Below are 20,086 nucleotides of genomic sequence, written 5' to 3' on the forward strand. Positions count from 1 at the left end.
CTTTATTGATGACAAAAGGTGGAGAAGTAAGCAAAATTGGGTGAGAAAAGGGAAAATTGAGCGAGAAAACTTAGGGGAAAAATATCTAAGTTATATTGTCAAATCAAATTGCATATTGAAAAGTTTAAATGTCTTCTTTCCACATATGCTTGAATTTCATTGTAAATTTTTACAATTTTGCATATTCTTAAGGGAAGCCTTTTCAGGTTGAACCATTTTTTGCTCTTGTAGTTGTCATCATTAAAAAAGGAGAGATTGTTGACTTTATAAGTCCTATCCCGTTTTGATAATGACAAATCACATGTTTCTTATCTGTGCGTTGAGTACTTGAACAGGTTTATAATTCAACACGCACGTATGATAAGGATACAATGGAAGCCATGAGACTTGTAAAGCTCACATCACATGACGTAGCATGGCAAACTGAAGAGCAAGAAGTGAAGACCTTAACTTTTCAATTGTAATTGCATTTAATTTGTGTTGTAAATTGCATGTCTTGCATGATTTGGTTTGATGCTCAATACTGACCGCAAAGAGATCTTAAGATCCAAAACTTTTCATGGGAAACCCTTTTTCATAAAATATCACACTCATACAAAGGTTTGAAATAATTTTGAGCTCAAAACAGGGCTTAAGATCATATTTTTCAAGTGTCCAGTCGACTAGCCAAGAAGGCCCAGTCGACCGACCAAGCCTTATGACCAGAATATAAATTTTACACCATGGACTGGCCCTTATAGCCCAGTCGACCGGACCATACACTTGGCTAAAATACAAAGGCTCAGTCGACCAGTCCCTAAATACGCTTTAAAGCCCAATCGACTAGCCTGATGATCTGGCAAATGAGACAACAATGTGAATGAGGCAATTGACGATGATTCATGGGTGATGTCTATACAGGAGGAGCTTAGCTAATTTAAGAGAAACAAAGTCCGAACCTTGGTTCCTAGACCAGATGATCATACTATCATTAGAAGTAAATGGGTCTATAGGAACAAAAAAGATGAGAATGTGGTTGTAATTAGAAACAAAGCTAGATTAGTTGCCCAATGTTACAACTAGGAAGAAGGAATAGACTTTAAGGAAACCTATGCTCCTGTAGCTAGGATGGAAGTCATTTGAATGTTATTAAAATATGCAACTTTTAATGACTTCAAATTATATCAAATCGATGTTAAAATTGCATTTCTAAATGGCTACATAAATGAGGAGGTATATGTTGAGCAACCTCCAAGCTTCAAAAATCACAGATTCCCAAATCATGAGTTTAGATTGACTAAAGCCTTATATGGTTTAAAGCAAGTTTCTAGAACTTGGTATGAAAGGTTAAGTGGTTTTCTCTTAGATAATGGGTTCACTAGGGAAAGATAGACACAACTCTCTTTATTAAATTTGAAAATGAACATATGCTCCTAGTGCAAATATATGTAGATGACATCATATTTGGAGCAACAAATAGAGAGATGTGTAATGAGTTTTCCATATGCATGCAAGATGAATTTGAGTTGAGCATAATGGATGAACTTAATTTCTTCCTAGGACTTCAGATAAAACATGCCAAACATGAAACATTTGTATGCCAATCAAAATACGTTAGAGACTTGCTCAAGAAATTCAATATGGAAGATGGTAAAATTTTAGGAATACCTATGAGTACTTTCACCAAATTAGATAAAGATGGGCAAGGCATATCGGTAGACGTTAAGCTCTACCGTGACATGATTGGTAGTTTGTTATACCTAACTGTGAGTAGACCTGATATCATGTTTAGTGTTTGTATGTGTGCGAGATTTCAAGTTGCACCTAAAGAGTTACACCATTCCTCACAAATTTTTTTTATCTCTTAAAATATAAAAACGAGATTGAAAAGAGTGAGAGTGAGAATTTCAAGCATATATAAAAAATAAATTAAAAAATCTCCTTCCACCATTCAAATCTTTTTCTCACTTTTCCTTTTCTTCTTGAAATTTTTAGTGGAGGTTGTGAGTTTCCACCACTCAAATCTTTTTCCCATTTTTCCTTTTCTCCTTGAAATTTTCAGTGGAAATTGTGACTTTTAGTAGGAAGGGTCTCCTAGTTATAGTGAACCACAATGGAGTGGGAATGAGCTTTCAATAAAAATATTATTTTATTATCATATTATGCTGGTGTGTGGAAGTGAGTGATCGGCTCACATATGGTATATATATTTTTGGGATCATTACATCCTCCCCTCATAAAAATTGTCCTCGAAATTTACTAAATATAATTCTAATTAAAATCTATTGAATGAGTACCTTGTATAATGTCAAGTTTTTAGTCCAACCTCCCATTATTGTAAAGATGTGAGTATTTCTAACGTATTTTCTTTTCTAGTTCCCACAACGTTTCCTCAATGACATGGTTGCGCTAGAACATTTTTACCAATAGAATCTTCTTTGTACGTAATTCATGATCTTTGCTGTCTAAAATCTGGACTCCTGCTTCTTCATATGATAAAGTATCGTTGATTTCCAACGACTCATAACTTATCACATGAGAAGAGTCTAAAATGTACTTCTTCAGCATAAAAATGTGAAATACATAATGAATTTTTGATAATACAGGATGTGGAACTATTCTGTAAGCAATTGGATCAATCCTCTCCAATATCTCGAATGGTCCAAAATATCTAGGGCTTAACTTACCCTTCTTTCCAAACCTTATGATCACTTTCATTATAGTAGCTTCTAAAAATATATTATCCCCTACTTCAAACTCTAAGTCTCGTCGATGGGTGTCTGCATAACTCTTTTGTCGACTCTAAATTGTTTTTATTATATCTAGTATGAACTTAATTTTCTCGGAGGTTCTCTGTATAATCACTGGACCTAAAAGTCGTCGTTCACCAACCTCATTCCAGTATAATGGTGTTGGCTTTTGAGTCTGATTTCTATTTTGATGCTGACAAACCACTAGTATCTTATGTGTGCATTTAGTGTGTGAACAGGTTATCATTTCAGCATGAACATAAGATACCACAAAATTGAAGCTAACAAGGACATAAAACTCACACTCTCTTGGCGAATTCCATAGAAAATGAAGAGTAAAAGAAGAAGACATTTTGATTTTAATTTGTATTGCATTTATTTTTATTATTTGACCTATAATAATGCATGCATTTATATGATATGAATTGAATGCTCAGACAAGACCATAGATTGACCGTAGGGAAGTCAAATGACCATACACAAACTTCGGAGAAGAGATGGAAGTGGACATCCACCATTATTCATAACAATACTAATGGAGATAATGGGAGAGCTAAAAATATTTTAAAATTCTAAAATTAAAATTATTTTATTAAAATACTTATGCACGTTTTGTAAATTTTGTAAATAAAGGTAAATTTTGAAGAGAAAAAATGTTGATTTAAAACCATCTAAACTTCCCTTAATTAATCGCGAGTGTGTGCGTGAGCATAACTAGTTTAAACGTTAGATTACTCCACCGGTTCAACTAATTTGGCCGATTCGTATGAAAGATGAAGATTCATAAAAGAATCATATGAATTTAGAAAATGGTAAGAGAATTTTGCACTTGGACAAAACTCTATCGAGAGACAATAAGTATAGTTTGTTATCCATTACAGGAAATATTATCTTCAGCTAGTAAGCATTACTCTAGCAGGAGAGTTGGATTGAGATTTTCTCTTTGCACAACTTAAAAAAGATTATCAATCGTGTGCCAAGTTCAACATTTGGATTAACACTCTTTGATTTTTTTTTTTTCAATTGTAATCTATCGTTTTGATGCAAGATTCTTCAAAATTCAGTATTTGGCTTTCTTCGATCATTAATTGTAAAAACGAACTTGACTCAAGGGTTTTGACTCTAACGAGAAGCAAGTTTCATTGAGCAATGAAAGGAAGCTTTCAAGGATCAACATACGGGGATTATTGTCAATTCACAAAGAGGAGAAAAACTTCAAAGCTGAGAAGAGTACAGTTAGGGTAGCTGAAGCAAATTGCTAAAATCTTCCAATATTCATGAACATGAATTGGAATTTTTTGAAATGATTTTGACAAATGCAAAGATATTGGTTATAGAGATCTTCGATATTGGAAAAAATAAGTGGAGGAATTCTTTATTGGACGATTCTTAGGGAAAGCTCCTTCTTTTACATATATTAAAAGCATCATTGAGTGTTGAGGAATGCCATACTTCATGGTAGAGAACAAGGAACCATAGTGTTGAGAAATGTCGCAATTCACGGTAGAAATCAAAGAACCAAAGCACGACTGAAGTCACATAAAAAGAAAAATCAGAAAATTATTTTGGAGCGTACAAATTGATTACGTGTTCCCCAATTCTTTGTATAAATAGGAGTTGTACAATTGAAATCAAATATATAGTAACTCATTCTTTGCTGTCTTTGATTTTCCTCTTGCTTCTGCTCTAGTTTTATCATGGTATCAGTGTAGTTTCCATGCTGATGAGCATCTTAGATCTCACAATCTCGTCCTTCATGGCTTTCGCGCAAAGTCTGCAGAATAAGAGAGATTGACTTTTGCTTCTCATCCACAAAATTCCATCGGCAACTATCGCTGTCACATGGGTTCCCAATCCGAATCCAACAACTCAAACTCTCCATCTGCCTCTCACCTTTCATACATCTACCGCCGCAGCACCAGGCAGATCCATTCACATTCTTTTGCCCCCTCCGCCGCCCCGTGTAGGTCTGGTTACCATCAGGATCCGGATCGTGCAATAGGAAGGCATCGTCATGCACTTTTTCGGCATCTCCGCCACAGTCCTCCACTAGACGCTTAACTCCACCGGAATTGAAGCCACCGCCGCCACAAACCCCGTCACGAAGCTCGCTTAGTTTCCAAGGGCTACAGTCAACAAGAAGGCATTAACAACACCGAGACATTTGCTTCGGTTGCTAAAATAACCACTGTCCATATCATTTTGGCTCTTGCTTCCGCTCGCAATTGGCACATCCATCAACTTGATGTCAACAATGTCTTTCTCTATGGCAACCTTGATGAAGAAGTCTATATGTAGCTTCCCCCAAGATTCAGACGAAAGGGGAAGACTAGAGTTTGCAAGCTTGTTAAGTCTCTATATGGTCTCAAACAAGCTTAAAGGCAATGGTATGCCAAACTTTTATCCACTCTCATTGATGCAAGACACAAACAATCTAAGGTAGATTATTTACTACTCGTTTGATCTCATGAAGGCAATTTCACTGTCATTCTAGTCTATGTGGATGACATTATTGTTGCAGGAAATAGCTTGAAGCAGGTCAATGAGATCAAGAAATATCTAAGTGATGATTTCAAACTAAAAAATCTTGGAGTTCTCAAATATTTTCTGGGAATCGAAGTGGCTTGTTAAGCCTAAGGAATATTTTTATCCCAAAGGAAGTATGCTCTCAAAATATTAGAAGATACAGGTTTCCTTGGAGCTAAACCTGGAAACTTTCCCATGGATCAAAATCTTGCACTCAACGAAAGTGATGGCAAACTTATTTTAGATCCTTCATCATATAGGCAACTTGTTGGAAGATTATTTATCTAACCATCACAAGACTCGAATTAGCTTATTCAGTACATGTACCAAGTCAATTTATGAACTAACCACGAATACTACACTTGGATGCAGCACACAGAGTTTTACGGTACCTTAAGAAAACCCCAGGTGAAGGAATTATCTTATCTACTTCTAGCAAAACTCAGCTCTATGCATACTATGATGCAAATTAGGCACGATGCAGAGACACCAAACAATTGATTATCAGGTTTTGCATCCTACTCATAAAATCACCCATTTCTTGGAAGACCAAGAAACAAACAACAGTTTCACGTTCCTCAGTCAAAGCAGAATATAGGTTTATGGCCTCCACATGTTGTGAGGTTACTTGGCTAAAGTCTCATCTCTCAGACCTTGAAGTGATGCATTCTCAATCGATCAGTTTGTACCATGACAACAAAGCCGCTATACACAGCTTCAAATCCAGTGTTCCATGAACAAACCAAACATATCGATATAAACTGTCATGTGGTTCAAGAAAAACTCCAAAGTGGCATCATCCAATATCTTCTAATATTTTGAGAGTTGGGTGTCATAAATACAAAGCTCTTAGATTCACACAGTTTAATTAGCAAGTTGGGTGTCATAAATATCCATGTCAGCTTGAGGGGGAGTGTTGAGGAAAGCCACACTTCACGGTGGAAATTAAAGAACCAAAGCATGACTGAAATCACGTAAAAAGAAAAATAAGCAAATTATTTCGTAGCATACAAATTGATTACGTGTCTCAATTCTTTGTATAAATAGGAGTTGTACAATTGAAATCAAATATATAGAAACTCATTCTTTGTTGTCTTTGATTTTCCTCTCGCTTTTGCTCTTGTTTTTATCATTGAGAACATTTGGAAGAAAGTGCGAGGGACTGAGATTTATTCCCTTGTTTCTCAAGCGTATACTTTCAAATTTACAAGAAAATAGGATAAGGCATGGATTCTTGAAAATGGTCCATAGTTTATAGGTAATCATTCTTTTTTCTCGTCTAAGGGGGAGCCTACGAACGAACTCGAGGATCTGAAAATGGATAGAATCTATACATGGGTGAAATTCAGTAATATAGTCATTTGTTGGATACTGTTGGATTGAGCTATATATCTAGCTTTGTTGGTAAACCATTATCTCTGGACTCAAAAACTAGATTGATGAAAAATCTATTGTTTGCTAGTCTACGGAGATTGATGAGTAAGGAGTTGCCTTACCGGGCGGATATCAGACTTCCAAATGGTAATGTGATGACAATTGATGTTGAATATTCAGGGAGATCAATGAAATGCTCCAGATGTTTGATATTTGGACACACTGAAAAGACCTATAAGAAGGTAGAGTAAAATATGGATTCCTAAGAATGAACACACAGATTAAGCCTGACAGCAATAATGGGGTTAAAGAGCAAGGGGAGACTATTACTGTATCTAACTCTTTAGGTGCTGAAGGTGAATGAGGAAGTCGCAGCAAATGGAAAGAAGAAGGATCATTGTGTCCAAAAAGATGAGGAGGAGAAGGAATGTGATAAATTTGACTCAACTTCATATAAAGAAGACAGAAGTGGAAACTTATGGGCTTCTGAAGTTGCATAGAGAATGGAAAAGCAATTTGTGGTATAAATAATAACAAAGGAGAAGCCTCCTCTAAAAGCCATTAAAGTAAGGCTTAGGAAATTAGTAAGGGAGGCCAAAAATTGAAAATTGGAAATATGGAGAAAGGAAATAAAGGGAGAAAGAAAGGACGGCCTCCCAAAAACAGTTTGAATGTGAAGAAATTAAAGTAGCTCCCTTTTTGATTTTTCTTGCTGCTTGCAGAAACATTAGGGGTCTAAATAATCCCTATAGATAAAAGAGTTAAAGTAGATTCACTTCTTCACAACAATTGAAGGTGATTGTTGTTTTGGAATCTAAAATAAAAGAAAATAGATTTGCTGAAGTGACTAAAGCTCGAACAGAGGTCCGACATTTCATAATTATAGGGATCATGATTCTAGTTCAATAATATGGATTGGTTTGGTTCCCAAGGAAATAAGATTGGTAGAAGTAATTAAACGTCAACAAGTTATTACTGTTGATTTGTTATGAGAATTTAAATATTTGACTCTCCATGGTTTACGGTTCAAACTTTGCTCAAGAGAGGAAAGAACTTTGGCACTTCTCACTAAAAGTTTCAAAGCAAATTAAAGAACTGATGAAAGTAGTAATACGCTTTTTTGCAACTAGCCTGAATAGCATGGAGGAGTTTCAAAATTTTATGTATAATGTTGAGGTGGATGATTATCCTGCATTTGGGCCATTGTTTACTTGGTCCAAGAAGAGTGAATCAGGATTTACTGCAAGAAAAACTGGATAGGGTGTTACTTCTCTTGAGGTTAGTGAGGTCTTTCCAAATATTCAAGTTCAGTTTTGCTTTCCAGGCTTATCAAATCATAGTCCAGCTATTTTAGAACGCAAGTCAAAATTTATATTCACATTCAATGTTCCATTTAGATTTTTGAGCTGTCAGTCAAAGCATGAGTGTTTTATGAAGTTGGTGACTGAATCATGGGGATATTGTTGTGAATGGCTTTCTATGTTTGTTCTGGTACAATAAAATATTTCATAAAGAGCATTTCAGCATGATTAGCAATAGAGTAAATGGACCCAGAAAGGAAATGTTGCAAACTCAAGCTGGGTTAATGTCAGGAAATACAAGTCCTTCAGCAGCAAGTCTAAAAATGGAGGAATATTGAAGAAGATATTCTCAAACAGAAACTTAGACAAAACTGGATATAACTGGGAGACAGAAATAATAGTTTTTTTCTCTGGAATGGTGAAGGATAGGAATGTCAATCTCAAATAAGATTTCTGCTAAATTCAGAAGGAGAGAAAATTGAAGATCCAGAAGAAATATCAATAGAATCACTAAACTTCTATGAAAGTCTATTGGGACAAATAGACACAAATGTGAAAACCTGCAATTGTGAATATCTCAAAGAAATCCTAAATTTTTCTTGGAAATCAAAACTCAGAGATTATGAGGAAGTAAATAACAGAGAGGGAGATTAAAGAGGTTTTGTTTGCTATTTCTAATGAGAAAGCTTGTGGGCCAAATGGATATAATGCAACATTTTTCAAAGTTCACTAGAATATAGGGTGAAAGAAGTTGTGGAAGCAGTTTTATCTTTCTTTAAAGAGGGTAAACTACTAAAGCAAATTAATTATACATTAATAACGTTTGTCCTAAGAAGAAAAATCCTTCCCCAGCTAAGGATTTTAGAAAAATTGCTCGTTGCAATATGGCATATAAGGGAATACCAAAGTTATTGGCCAATAGACTTCAAAAATGCATTAGTGCTTTTGTTGATACCAATCAAACAGCATGCATTCAAGGAAAGAGTACTCATGATAATTTCCTCGCACAAGAACTGTTAAATAAATATCATCTGAATAAAAATCCTTCCAAGATTTCTTTTAAGGTTGACTTTATAAAGGCTTATGATTCAACTCACTGGAATTTTTCCCGAATATTGAAACTCCAAAAGAATTTCTGGGATGGATAAAACAGTGTGTTAATACTCCTAGTTTGTCTTCAATAATAAATGGTTCGGCTCAGAGTTACTTCAGAGGGGCAAAAGAGATAAAACAAAGGGATCCCGTATCCCCATATCTTTTTGTTATGATTATAGAAGTGCTCCCTAGATTTTGTAGCATGCTTCAATGCATGGATTACAATCTTTTCATCCTAATTGCAAGAAGGTTAAGTAGATAAATCTGTGTTTTGCTCATAATCTGCTCATTTTGACTAAAGGAGATATGAATTCAGTCAAGTGTATCAACAGTATTCTGTCAAATTTTTACTTGATCACTGAGTTGAAATATAATACAGAAAAATCAGAAATATGTGTTCTGGATTATCATTGGAAGACGCAAATATAACTGATGGGAAAACTTCCAGTTAGGTATCTTGGCCTCCCTCTTGAGCTCAAAGGGATTAAGCAAGATGGATTGTATAGCGTTTATTGAGAAAATAGCTAGCAGGATTAATAAATGGACGTATAAACTGCTATCATATGCAGGGAGGTTGCAGTTAATTAAATATGTTCTGCAAGTATATACTCTTATTGGGCTTATTCTATCTGTTCACCAGTTTCTGTTCTCCAAGAAGTTTAAATCTTTTAACAAGAAAGGTAATAACAGGAATACCTCTTCCTGTAGGGTCAGCCGGAAATATGTATGTAAACCAATTGAAGGGAGGTTGGGAGTGAAAAAGCTATCTGAATGGAATTTAGCAGCCATCATGAAATTGTTATGGAGTGTGTGAATCAAAGAAGCTCTTGTGGGTGGTTAGGATAGAGACCTACAAAATATGAGGTAAAAGTTTTTGAGGAATAAAGGATAGATAAGATGACACATAGATATGGAAGATGATTCTTAAAAAAAAATAAAAATCTACTCTAATATAGCAAGGAAAGTTGGGAATGGAATATCAATTTGCTTGTTGCATGATAAATGGCATACTCAAGAGTCCCATTATTGAGCAATATGGAAATTATATTCAATTTGAGCTGAGCACTCAGAAATTTGGAACTTTGCAAACTTTTATTAATGGCAATCAATGGGTTTGGCTAAGAAGAAGAACTAAAACAAATTGCTTGGTGAACTCAATTGTATTCAGTCTGTCTTCAGCCTGGGAAGTCATCAGAGAAGAGAAACCAGTTTCAACATGGTCAGGTATTATCTGGAACAAGAAAACAGTCCCAAAGCACTCTTTCACATATGTTGGTTGGCTATCAAAGCAGATTATTCACAATAGACAAACTGGCTTCCTGGGGTAAAATTTCTGATTCAAGATGTAAATTGTGTAATGCAAATGTAGAAATTAGAAATTATCCGTTTTTGAATGTCAGATATCAAGTCAGTTATTTCATGGAGTGAATGAGATGGTTCGCAGCATAATGGACTAAGATGGGGGAGGTAAATATGAACAGGTTATTCAGCCTTGGAGAATCTGAATATGGTATCATGGGTAAAGTAGATTGGGCATCAGCTATTTACCATACTTGGCTAGTCTTTACTATTTCAAACAATAATCTGATTTCAGACATGTTTGAAGGTAATTCAATCAGCTTGGAGCAGAAGAAAAGGAAGACTAGTCAAGAAATCAGATTATTGTTTGAAATAGTAAAGACTAAACTTCAGAAACAGGGTCTATGGTCTATTTTTGTAAAGGATATGATCGAAGTTTCCCTTATGGTAATGAAATGAAGCTTAATTTCTTAAAAAAACAGTTCAGCTAGTAAACGACAAAACATGAAATTTAAAGAAATAAATTGAAATTGCATTCAAATAATACAACACGCATACATCGTTGAGTCATGCACAACAGGATAAATACCAGAAAAGGCTCAAATTGAGTCAAATGGTACAAAAGAAATATAAAGACACTCCATTATCCAAAAATCACTTCTTCAGCCATGACTATCTCCACACACAATCAGAATACTCTTTCCCTTTCATAGCTTACGCAATCCACAAAAATTATTGTGCAGAACCCAAAAGAAAATTTTCTTTCGAAAATAATAAATAAAAATCTATCTAGTTTCCTAGAAAAATCATAGATAAAGTGCATGCAAATATTAGATAGAATTCAACTTATAATGAAAGATATTTTCAATAATTCAAATTTCTTCCCTAAAAAAAATGTAACAGTAAAAGAGAGAGGGAGGGAGGGAGGCTCCAGAGTCCACAAATCAAACGTCATCTCCTCATTGGTAAATAAATCAAAAGATCAGTGTTTAAATAAACAACACATCAATGAACACTTCCTGTCATATTCTCACAAAACTATTTCTGTGGTCACTGACAACTAAATGTTATTTCATCACATTTTAAAAATATATATACAAAAAATACAAAATAAAATAAATGGCAATCTTTATGAAGAATCAAATTAAAATTAAAAAAGAAAGTACAGTGATTGGTATTTAATTGCTAGACAAAGATGGATGCTGCTGCGTCCATTGGAACATTGAGATCTTGCCTGTATCTCTTCTGGTGAAGCTTTGTAAATTTCTCCTTGCAATAAACACCAAACAAGCATACAGGCTCGTTGCAGCTACTACAGAAACTCCAATATATACACATACAGTTGTAGCACAAACATACAGGTACCTGTGGGGAGAAAACACCATTAGCTTTCCAAAGAAAGAAAAATTTCCTGTGAATATCAAGGACACACTTCCCGTACAAATCAGCCCATTAATTAATAGTTTTTAAGTTCAGTAAAACTTACTTTGGGGAAAAGACACTCCAAACAAATAAATGGTTCTGCATTAGCAACAACACAATTGTGTAAGCAGCCAACAGAACAGAATTCAAACCCAATGGAACCAGACAGGAAAATCCAACTGTCATCTTAAGAATATGTCCCAATTCTCCATTTTCAGGAATAAGATAACGCCTTGTGTCCTTCATGGATATGTACATCACCATGCTAACAAGAACTAACATGGGAGATGCATAGGTGATAATGAACATTAAAATACCAGAAAGTAATGTTGAGTGACTTGAGATTCCCTGTCAATGTGCAAAACAATATTTAGAAAATTTTCAAGATTTATAAACCTATAATAAAATTCCCAGGGAACAATTTAAACCCCCCAAAAAAAAAAAAAAAATGCTACAGAAAAAGATTAAGTACAATAAAAGCTCCAGCAACATCAATTGTAGCAAGAGCATTGCTGTTTCCCAGACTAAAATGGCCTGCCATTCCCATATAGTACAGTGCAGCAACCTGATAAGACAGATCCAGTATCAGTACCTTAAACAAGCCATGATTGCAAGGAAAAAATAACGAGATAATTCCATGTGTGACATATAATATGAGCATCTATGTTAGTCCACATAGATGCAAGTCAAGAATTGAAGCATAATTATCGAAATCGAATTAAAATATCAAACATAAGATACAATGAGGCAAGATAACACAGAGGGCTTCACCCACAGCTAGGGTTTTGGTAACATAAATTCTCATCTACTGCTCTAACTTGTAAACGCTATCCTTAAGCATGGAATATATTGGTACTTTGCAATCCACATTTTCCAAAATTTAATCTGGTCTTTAGACAAAATTGTCTTTACTTTATGAAAGAGATTTCAATTGGCAATAGAAACAATCTGGCTTAGGATTTAGCTCTATTCAAGCTACTCACTTTGTACAGTATTCCTACAGGAAGAATTAGTGACTCCATTAATCAAATATTATTTAATACATAGTAGGAGAACAAAACAAAATTTGTTTTCTATTTTTTTGGAAAATTGAATTCAAATAATTTTGGAGGTTTCTTTTAGGATATGTTTCATATGTTAAAGAAAGGAAACTATTTATTTATCATGCAATGAAACCTTTCAATTGCCCATATAAAGCCTCTACTCATTTGTTTCTATAGGAAATTTAAATTTATTTCAAAAAGGGGAAGAAAGGACAAAAAACATGAAAACAAGATCTCCAACAGCAAAGAAAAAAAAAATCAATGATTTATTTTAATACTATTCTTACTTATGAATGAATCAAAACTAATAAATTTAGGGCCCGTTTGGTATCATTGTCAAAAATTAAAGAAATGAAAACTAAAAACCAGAAATAGAAACAAAAAACTAGAAACCAGCAACCTGATTGGTTAACATTTAAAAAACTAATACAAATTAAAAAATGTTCATTTTTTCATATTTAAATCAAGTAATATTATAAAAGTATTATTAAAATAATAAAATTACAAATAATATACATTAAAAATTACTATAATAAAACTAAATTTATTATAATTGTTTTACTTAATTGTTCCACCTTCAAATTTTACTTTACAATAAAAAATTTATTGGACGTGACAATTGAAAAATAGTAAAAGTATTTTGTAATTGGCTTTATTATTTTGATTTGAAATTTATTTATATTTATATTTATATTTTAATTATATTTAAATTCATATAATCATTTCATTTTTATTTTAATTTAAAAGTGTATTAAATGAATAATTTAATCCAAAAAAACTATTTTTTGATATTAAAATATCAAACAAGAAGTTGCTAAAACAACTGAAAACCATAAAATCTGATTTTTAGTTTTTTGGCAAACAGCTAAAGCACGACAACAAAAACAGAGAACTGATAACATAAACAAACGCATTTTTATAATCTGATTCTTTACTGTGGAGAAACAGAAACAAAAAACAGAAAACAACAACGATACCAAACATGCCCTTGCTTTTATTTTCTTTTTCATGTTTCACATGCTAGAATTTTTTAGCTACAACATGGTGTTTAAGAACGTTAAAATTTCTGTGTATATTTCCTAGAATACGAGGTATGATTGAATAATAAACCCATCAAAAACACATTGAAGAACATGTATCAAACAAGGAATACGAATCCAGAAAACTCCAAATTCAATTTATTGTGTGATTCTAGCTTCAAGCCAGGAACATGGACAATTAACCATAGAAGCACAAGGGGCTGGTAGCACAGGGAGGGGGAAGTGCGTGTACTTCAAATGCTCAAAGACTTGGGGCATGCATCTAAAATATACAAATGGCAAACAGAGACAGACTCACATGCAGTTTTTTGCAATGATAAATTTATAATAAAAGCAAACAAATTCTCTCCCTCTCCAATCCCTAATAATGGTCTTAAATGTCCACAAAATAGTCAAAATTTCCATAAAAAAATTCACTTTCCATCACCTCAATCAAATGGAGGCCATTTCCTTTTCACAAAAGTTCTTTTGGAATTCCCACGAATAATCTGAAATTTATTGATACACCAAATTTTCAACAAAATATGCCAAAATTTTTTTCTATAAAACAAAATTTCTATGAAATTGAAATTTGAGTTTCAAAAGCCTCTATATGAAAACTCAATCTGGTGCCACTTCTATAAACCTCTTATGGAAATTTTGAAGGTTAGACAATTCTCAGTCCAAATTGCAATATATTCAAAGCATTTAACTACATGAATCTCTTGATTTACATGAAATTTTAGGTGTTTGAATTATTAAAAAAAATAATAAATTTCACTTGCATATTAACAAATATTTAGTTGATTTATAAATTTCATTATACTACTTGGAGCTTTTAATCTACTTATTGTTTTACAGTTTGGTACATTATACACCATCATATCATATACTTTTTATTTATGGACTTTATTTAGAACATTTTATTTCTAAAGCAGGCCCAATCATTTCTAGTAACAGTTTTTGAAGTTCAATTAAATTTCTCAATTTGTAAAATTGACATTGAAATTTAAATTGAAACATATTTTTGAAGCCTCAAAATTTTAGTCGTAATCAAAATTTAAAACATTACCTGTGTTGTGGTGTCATATCCGTGTGTGCACTTGGGGATATGTTTTATTGTATTTATGACAATTATCCTTAAGAAAGAGGATTTGAAAATTATTGTAAAAAGAATAATTGAACAAGTGCTTATTATTTATGTAACTTCAAATATTAAAATTTGCAGTGCACTAGGAATGTTCTTGTCACACACAATATATTATAGTTCAAGTTTCTTGATGATTTCCCCCTTTCTTTCATTTTTGTATTCTATTTTCTGCTTCTGTTTCTCCACATTGAAAAAAACATGTTATAAAAATGTGTTTGTTTCTATTGTCAGGTTTTTTGTTTCTTATGCTTGTTTTCATTTGTTTGCCAAAAAATTGAAAACTAGATTTTATGGTTTGTTGTCAAAAATTTTAATATCCAGAAATAGTATTTTTTTTTAGATTAAATTATTCATTTTATACACTTTTAAATTAAAATCAAAATTAAATGATCATATAAATTTAAATATAACTAAAATAAAAATATACATAAATTTTAAAAAATAATAATAAAGCCAATTACAAAATATTTTTACTATTTTTCAATTGTCATGTCTAATTAAAAATTTATTGTAAATTAAATTTTGAAAGTAGAACAATTAAGTAAAAAAAAATTATAATAAATTTTACTTTTATTATAGTAATTTTTTAATGTGCATTATTTGTAATTTTATTATTTTAATCATATTTTTATAATATTTCGATTTAAAGATGAAAAAGAGCATTTTTTTAATTAAGTTTTAAATTTGTATTAGTTTTATAAATGTTAACCAAACAAGTTACTGGTTTCTAATTTTTAGTTTCTGTTTCTAGTTTTTAGTTTTCATTTCTACTTTTTGTTACTCTAATTTTTGACAGTGATACCAAACAAGCCCTTAAATGACACTCACATGCTGCCTCAATAGTCAACTAATTTTGAGATGCAGATGCTAAAGCAAACTTAAATAAAAATGGCTAAGCAAAGGGCCCTTGCCCCCTGATTCAGCCCAAGGAAATCAGCAAGGTACTCCATTGGAACAGCACTTATGGAGGGGGGGGGGGTGTTGATTGAGAAAAAACCTGCTCAACTAGTTTTACAGAAACACGGTTTACTAGTTATGATTATGAACGGAGCCGGTAAGAACACAAAATGACCAGGAGACTAATAATCATAAATTATTGGCGACAAAGACATTCAAAACATGATCAAATGAATCATGAACTGATGAGACTATCAAAGAGTAAGGAGGGTGCATAATTAACAGTTTTGATGGAATCAATGATGCACAGCCAGAAAATAATGTGTCATAAAACCTCAAGGCCTATTCAGTTGTGGAAAGCATTTTTCATTTTCAGCTTCTAGTTTTTCACACTCTAAAGAATTACAAAAACGCCACTTAGTTTCCCAGGTTTTCCAACATATGTATAGAAAAGTTGGAAAACAATAACTAACCATGACATTATTATTTTCTTACTTTGGTGCCACAACATTAATCTAGGAACTACTAAAATCCTTTTTTCTTTTTTGGGAGAAGGGGGGGGAGGGGTTTGTATCTACTTCAAAGTACTTCAATCAGTGGAAGTGCATAAAATTCCCACAACCCTGGGGGTACATGTTGGATATCATTTGAGCTCATCAGCCTTCTGTTTTCATGCCAAGTGTCACAGGCCAAACATTTTGCACTGGTGTGAAGATTGTGGTGCAAAAATCATTGCATGCCAACTTGGAATAGTAAGCCAAACATAACATCATGCCACCATCAAGAACAAAGTCACAAGAATCAAGTAAGCAGCATACAATAAATAATCAAGAACAGGTAAGTAATTACATGATGGGAAAGATGACCATGTTCATTGATTAAGCAGCATTGGCTGTTCACAGTTTGGGCCCAAAACCCCGACTAACCAAAACCTCGTTGGTTTGATGGAAATTCAATCCTAAGTTTTACCATTGAGGATACGGTTTGAGTCCATTTGGTACATAGGTGGTTTGGCAATATACTTTTCTTTTATTAAAGAAAAAAATGACAAGAAGGAAAGCGAGACAAAAAGTTTTTGAAGTACTTAAACATAATCTCTAACATGCATATTATCAGCTGCATTAAATCATCAAATGCAAGAGAGATTGAACAAAATGAGAAGTGAGATTAAAGAGGGCCTTGAGCCCTGCTTCAACCACCTTTTTTCTAAAACATTTTTGCGATTAAGTGAGTCAGGTTGGGTGGGTTGCACACTAAACCAATAGCCCAACCTATAAAAAAATCAGTTCATAAAGAAATCCAAACCGCTCACTGACCCATTACCCAAACGCTCTTTGAAACCATTCTTTGTGGATGGTTCGATTCGGGTTGGTTGGGTGAGTTGGGCTGGTCAGTCCTTTGAACAGCCCCAGCACTAGAAGACTAGAAATATTTAGCAAGGGAGGCATTGTAGACACAGGTCTAATCATGTATAACAACTTGCTGAATTCTAACCCTTCCTAAACAACATTCTGGACCATCACCAAAGTCCAAACTAATAAGATGAAACATCAAAATATTTTGAGTCAAATGGAAACTATATCCCCAAACTATTATGAATCACATAATGGCATGACACTCAACGCAAAATGGGCATGAAACACAAGACCACAGGCAAAGACGAGGTCTTGGGCAAGCTTGGCCAGTGGCATGGCATCTTTTTGAAATTTCTAGAACCATCTTGGTATAATTTGATTATACAACATCAATTAGGCTACAGCTCACCAAAAAAGAATTGCTGCTTGTTATAATGAGGAACATCAAATGTTTCAGTTTCTACAGGTTTTCAACATTGGGTGTAAAGTTAGGATGATTAATGGATAAGCAATCATAAGAATTTAACAGAAGGTTAATGATAAATTGTCAAAAGTAGAATAAAAGATATTATGTCACAGATTCAAGCTTAAAAGACACAGCTCTAATCCCCCAGTCAATCTCAAACCTTACGTTTGGAGAGGCCTTGGATTTGGATTTGTTTAAGATTTGCATAAAATGTAATATAAAACTGTATTGAAATTTATTTAAATCCACCCAAATCCAAATCCAAGGTCTGAAATCTATGCTCCCAAACACACTGTAAATGTATTAATTATTTAGTCAAACCCTTCTAACCCTTTGCAGAAACTGAATCTCTAGAAGTATTTCTCTCATTCTTTCTCCATTTACCTCTAGACTTTAAAATCTCAAACTTCAACTTTAAAAATTTTACTGAAATCCTTAAATTCCTTACTACTAAGCACGCATCTGAACAAGTAATGGTCCACACTTGAGCGTGACGGTAACCCAACAGTAATTAATTTGCATTTGAATGCACAAGAGAAATCAAAACTAAGTCACGCAATAGGACATTACAACTGACCTCAACCCATTGCTTATGAAGTGGTCCACTGATAGAATAATAAAGCATGCTGGCCCAGATTTGCACGAAAAGCAACAATATAGGCACTGAATTTATTGGCTGTTGTAGCAACAGCTGCAGAAGGCACCAAAAAAATACATATGCCCAACCAATTACCCATGTAAACTCTCTTAATCCCACCAAAAGAAGGGACACATTCTGAGTACCACTGGAAATAAAAGTTGATGAGAAATAACAACTAGAATATGTGTCAGAAACAGGCATAAGCCAAGGTAAGGCTATGACAGTCCCTGTGGTTGAAATACCAATAACTGTGTATATTATTTGTGCCATTAAGGTTGCACCATAATCGGAAGCTGCAAGTGTGGGGTCCTGATATTTCATAATATGTTGCAAAACCAAGATCCCAGATGTGAAAAAGGTGAGTCCCATCAATGGAATGAACTCTCTCTTTAACCTTGAAGAAAGAGAAAAAAAGCTTAAGCTGGTCAGCAGGACCCCAGAGGCTAGCTGGATCAATTTTATAAACTCATTCCCAGCCTGTTCAAGCCACTTTGATATGTCAGGAAGATGTGTCCAGTTCACACCACCTTGATACCAACCTCTCAAAATCCTTTCAGAGATGAGAAGCACAATAATGGAACACATTTGACAATACTTTCTTTTAATTTGTTCTTTGGCCATGCTAAAAGAACTCTGTTCTGTTCTTTCTGGAAGGGACTGTATTACTTTACGGAAGAAAATCAAATACAATGTGGATGTCACAAAATGCCAGATATATTGCTCCTCCTCTACCATTGAACTAGATCCCATACTAATAACAAGGATCAATATTATAGCCACGCTAAAGGTCTCATCCAATTGCAAGCCGTGCATAGTGCTTAACTCAGAGAAGCATTGATTGTCTCTAATGTAAACTTCTCTGTATAAAGCAAATAGAATGCTCAACAGTGCTAAACATGATAGTAGCAGTGCTGCAACTCCCAAAGCAAGCAGGTCAACAGGCTTCTGCAAAATTACAATATCATTAATGAAACACAAAATAAAGATTAGATATCTAGCTTCTGAGAAGTATCTTCTATTTTTCAAGAGAAATGATTCATAGTTAACTGAGTGATGTTTAAAGGACACATACATCAGTGGCTCTGTGTGATAACCACTCACTTGCAGTTCTAAGAAATTCATAGTATGCTGAAACAGTGCCTCTGTAGTCGTGACTACCAGTACACCTGTTTAAATAAATTAGGAAGCAAGCAAAATAAGTCTATGGAACTTTTTCTATAATTTTGGATTACAGTATTAACAGTTTAAATCACCTAGAGACATTTTTAGACTTCAGTGAACTGTGAAGAGCAGCAGCATTTTTATACAAGCAACATAACTTCCTTTCCATGCTACCATTGCATTCATTGATTGTGGACCCTTTATCGTAACTAAAGCCATCACATGGAAAACTTCTGCAAGATAAACCAGGTAATTGTACTCGCAGTAATCTAAGTAATTGCCAGGAATTCAACTCCAATGCCCGTAGTTTATGGTCATCTGCAGTCATTAATCAAGCAAAAAATATGATGGGAAAACACACTTCACATGGTATACGAGTAACAAAGGAAATAATACTTGTCTGTATGCCAGATCCTGAATTTGATTAATTTAATACTATGACCTGCACTAATGAAATAAATATAAGCACTGTGACCATAGATATCCTTCTTTCTAATGTAAAGGACAATACACTATTAACTTATTCATAAAAAAACTAGGTCAAGATTTCAAAGAAAGCTACCCTACTCAAAACACCTCTCCATTTTACCCAACCACTTTAACTCTATG

At 33.7% G+C, this 20,086-nt stretch overlaps 1 protein-coding gene across 1 annotated transcript in view; it reads right to left on the bottom strand.

The window, feature by feature from the left end:
• Positions 1-11,260: 11,260 nt before the first annotated feature.
• Positions 11,261-20,086, bottom strand: part of LOC131157955 (GPI ethanolamine phosphate transferase 2) — a 43,315-nt gene continuing 34,489 nt past the window's right edge. Inside the window, exons 12-17 of the mRNA XM_058112439.1 lie at positions 19,570-19,795; positions 19,389-19,482; positions 18,254-19,261; positions 12,219-12,311; positions 11,811-12,094; positions 11,261-11,689 (exon numbers count right to left, since the gene is read on the bottom strand). Coding sequence (XP_057968422.1) covers positions 11,503-11,689; positions 11,811-12,094; positions 12,219-12,311; positions 18,254-19,261; positions 19,389-19,482; positions 19,570-19,795 — 1,892 coding nt within the window. The 3' untranslated portion in view covers positions 11,261-11,502. The remainder of the gene's footprint in view (positions 11,690-11,810; positions 12,095-12,218; positions 12,312-18,253; positions 19,262-19,388; positions 19,483-19,569; positions 19,796-20,086) is intronic.

The sequence above is a fragment of the Malania oleifera genome, chromosome 1 (assembly GCF_029873635.1).
Source record: "Malania oleifera isolate guangnan ecotype guangnan chromosome 1, ASM2987363v1, whole genome shotgun sequence".
Taxonomy (NCBI): domain Eukaryota; kingdom Viridiplantae; phylum Streptophyta; class Magnoliopsida; order Santalales; family Ximeniaceae; genus Malania; species Malania oleifera.